The following is a 4003-nucleotide window of genomic DNA, read 5'->3' as shown; positions in this document are numbered from 1 at the left end:
TCAACGTAAATATTGTTACAGGGCGTTTTTTTAGAGCCAAAATTTGGCACTTGGTGGCTCTGGCAGGCCACGTTACGTTCGTGACGACAATAAGCCTGTGCAGACACGTGGCATGTAGCGGAGAATAACATTAAGGTGGGATCGAAGTCAGACTTGTGTGCGAAAGCTAAAGAACAAAGCAACCAACCAACGTTTGCCCTGGATTCTTTAGTGGATGGATGAATGTACATATTTAGGTTCAAAATTAATAATAAGTACGTAGGTTTCATTCACGTACTATGTAGACAGAACTATGTAATAATACTTTACTTCTCTAATTCTCTAATTTACCCTTCATTCACGTAGATAGAACTATGCAATAATAGGTTTCCCCTCTAATTTACCCAATTCAGACATTTTCGTACATATTTTGCATTTAAATGTTTGAAAAGATTTTGTGCTATTTTGTGATTTCACGGTAACTTTTAAATTGTGTCGATTTATTTATTTGCACTTTTCATATTAATGTTAACCAATAAGAAATAAGCTTCAAGAATTTCTTGAATTAATATTAAATGAGGGTTCAAGTGCAGTCCTCGCATTTATCTTCAGGGTGAAGTTTGTTCGAGACGTCTCTAATTACTTGCATGATATCCCTCAGAACTTCCCTTTTTCTGGTAACGCACTCGGGATCCTCCGTCTTTAGAAGGTCCAACTCCCCTTGTAGTTTGACGAGGTTGTTGATAATTCCACGATACTGGGGGTTTTCATATGGCCCGGAAAATTTAGAGCATTGATCCCTTATTCCATCCAGCTTGGTGGTTACGTTTTCCAGCACACCAATCGGGGTGGAGGGTAGTGACGGATGTTGTACATATTTTTGGGAAGAAACGCCTAAATAAAAATAATTCGTATTATAGAAACCTGAGGGAAAATTACAATTCCTTGTTGGTTAATTATAATTAATTCCATCCTACTTGAAGTTGCCCCACGGAGATGCTTCCCGTATCGAAAAGTGTTCCTCCAACTGAGAAGTTCCTCCTCCGCCAGATTTTTGGGTTCAGGTAGGTCAAGGAATGCAACAGTTTTCCGGTAGATTCCGGCCATTTCCTGCCTTTCTATCGCCATAATAATCCCATTTGTGATTTGATTTCTTTAAATAACTTTTGGTCATGGACCAAAGAATTTACGTAAATTTATTTCGCTTGGTCGATATTTTAGTGTTCACGCAATAAAATTTACCACGAATTATTTACATGGATTTACTTAGGAGGGGAGCTTGCGAGGTTGATAATAACAGATCTTGATGCCCTTTGGATATGTGGTAGGGACCCATGAGTGTACTAAAACCCTGAATTGGTTTGACTCCATGGCCACATTTACGCCCGCCACACCCACTCAAAAATGCCCAAAAAACGCTTTCACTCCAGTTTTCACTCACTCAAATCCACGCCAAAAATCCAATTTTACTCGGATTTTGAAATTTCTTTCACCAATATACTCCCAGATAGTTTCTTTCTTCAATCCAATATCTTTTCGGACTCACAAAAGCAAGCCACAAAAGACGCCGGAGAAGTGGCGGGGCTAAACGTCCTTGGTATCCTGAATGAACCGACGGCGGCAGCTATCGCGTACAGTCTTTCCTACACGGACGAACTCAAAAGGAACGTCGTCATCTATGATTTGGGTGGTGGCACTTTTGACGTTTCGATTCTCGCCATACAAAAAGGAGAAATCGAAGTGAAGGCTGTTGGAGGAAACAACCATTTGGGAGGACAAGATTTCGACAACGCCATGTTGGATCACTGCCTCAAGGAATTTCAACTGAAACACGGAATTGATCTCCGGACCGGGGATCGCGACACAATTATCCAAGGAAGACTTCGAAGAATTCGGCATATCTGCGAAAAAGAAAAGATTGGCCTTTCCGAAACTTCTTCGGTTACCGTAATTGCGGAAGCTGTCACCCCTGATAAAAATTTGAGCGTTGCCATCACCCAGGATCAATTTAACGAAATGAATAATGCCAGCTTCCTCGTAACGATCGATGTGGTGAAGAAGGCTCTTGCCGAAGCCCACCTAACTCCGGACGACATTGATGACGTGGTCCTTGTCGGGGGGTCCATTCGAATCCCCAAAGTCCAACAAATGCTTCAAGATTGTTTTCCCGGGAAGACTCTGAATATGAAACTAAATCCGGATGAGGTTGTCGCAAGGGGGCAGCAATTTATGCCGCGATGCAAAGCGGCTCACAAGCCCGGCTCCTGGGACATATTTCACTTTCTGATGTTGCCCCACTTTCACTTGGAATTGAAACGTTGGGGGATGTGTTTTCGATAATTATTCCGAAAAATTCAAAAGTTCCCGCCACCAAGACCAAGCAGTATACCACGAGCACTAATAATCAAACAGAGGTCACAATCAAAGTGTTCGAAGGCGAGGATAAAGTGGCGACAGAGAATAATTTACTAGGAACTTTTAGCCTGACCGGGATTCCACCTGGGCCGGTGGGACGGGAAAAAATTGACGTTACCATAGACGTCAATAAAGAGGGAATTTTGAATGTGACGGCAAAAATCATTTCCACCGGTGGAAATAAGGAGGTGAGGATAGATTCTCAGCGAACTAATCTTACCCGAGAGGAGATTGCTAGGCTAGCTTAGTAAAAAAAATAAGAGGTGAGTAAAAAAAATCAAATCCATCTTAGGTCCAGATAATTGTGTCAGTTGTTAATTTGCCATTCTTGCAGTCTGTCGTGGATCAGATGCAGGACCGTAATGCCAGCCTTCCAAAAACAAAATCTTCCTAACGTAAAAAAGGAAACTTATCAAAGCGACCGTATTGCTGCTTATCATATTTTAAAATAGGATTTTCTTTATAATTTTTTTTCCCTATATTATCTATACATGGTTTAGAAATAATTGAATAGTTTGGAATTAAAGGATTTTGAACTTAAACCGGCTGGTTACGTATAAATTAGATTTAGGAATTTACCATTACGTATAAATCAATATCGAGCTGGAATTTGGTTTTTTATGGGTTCTAATGCACGAATATGAAATGAAATTGGTAAATTTTTATGTGATCCTATGGGGTGACCCATACCGATTTTTAGAAATTGATTTAAAAACATGAAATCCGGCACGGTAATCCTTAAGGCGCCGTCCATAAATTACGTAACGCTGGCTGACATGAGTGGGATAGGAAAAAAACCCTATCTTTCCCATGCTATCCAAAACCAAATTCCAGCTCGATATTGATTTATACGTAATGGTAAATTCCTAAATCTAATTTATACGTAACCAGCCGGTTTAAGTTCAAAATCCTTTAATTCCAAACTATTCAATTATTTCTAAACCATGTATAGATAATATAGGGAAAAAAAATTATAAAGAAAATCCTATTTTAAAATATGATAAGCAGCAATACGGTCGCTTTGATAAGTTTCCTTTTTTACGTTAGGAAGATTTTGTTTTTGGAAGGCTGGCATTACGGTCCTGCATCTGATCCACGACAGACTGCAAGAATGGCAAATTAACAACTGACACAATTATCTGGACCTAAGATGGATTTGATTTTTTTTACTCACCTCTTATTTTTTTTACTAAGCTAGCCTAGCAATCTCCTCTCGGGTAAGATTAGTTCGCTGAGAATCTATCCTCACCTCCTTATTTCCACCGGTGGAAATGATTTTTGCCGTCACATTCAAAATTCCCTCTTTATTGACGTCTATGGTAACGTCAATTTTTTCCCGTCCCACCGGCCCAGGTGGAATCCCGGTCAGGCTAAAAGTTCCTAGTAAATTATTCTCTGTCGCCACTTTATCCTCGCCTTCGAACACTTTGATTGTGACCTCTGTTTGATTATTAGTGCTCGTGGTATACTGCTTGGTCTTGGTGGCGGGAACTTTTGAATTTTTCGGAATAATTATCGAAAACACATCCCCCAACGTTTCAATTCCAAGTGAAAGTGGGGCAACATCAGAAAGTGAAATATGTCCCAGGAGCCGGGCTTGTGAGCCGCT

General features: G+C 40.2%; 1 protein-coding gene across 1 annotated transcript; it reads left to right on the top strand.

Annotated features, from left to right (window-relative positions):
- Nucleotides 1–975: 975 nt before the first annotated feature.
- On the top strand, nt 976–2642 carry LOC110855136 (heat shock 70 kDa protein homolog). The gene is made up of 3 exons (XM_035855817.1): nt 976–1043; nt 1491–2296; nt 2341–2642. The coding sequence occupies exons 1-3, from the start codon at nt 976–978 to the stop codon at nt 2640–2642; spliced, it is 1176 nt and encodes a 391-aa protein (XP_035711710.1).
- The last annotated feature ends 1361 nt before the right edge of the window (nt 2643–4003 follow it).

The sequence above is a fragment of the Folsomia candida genome, unplaced genomic scaffold (assembly GCF_002217175.1).
Source record: "Folsomia candida strain VU population unplaced genomic scaffold, ASM221717v1 Fcan01_Sc011, whole genome shotgun sequence".
Taxonomy (NCBI): domain Eukaryota; kingdom Metazoa; phylum Arthropoda; class Collembola; order Entomobryomorpha; family Isotomidae; genus Folsomia; species Folsomia candida.
This window is presented reverse-complemented; position numbering and strand designations above follow the sequence as displayed.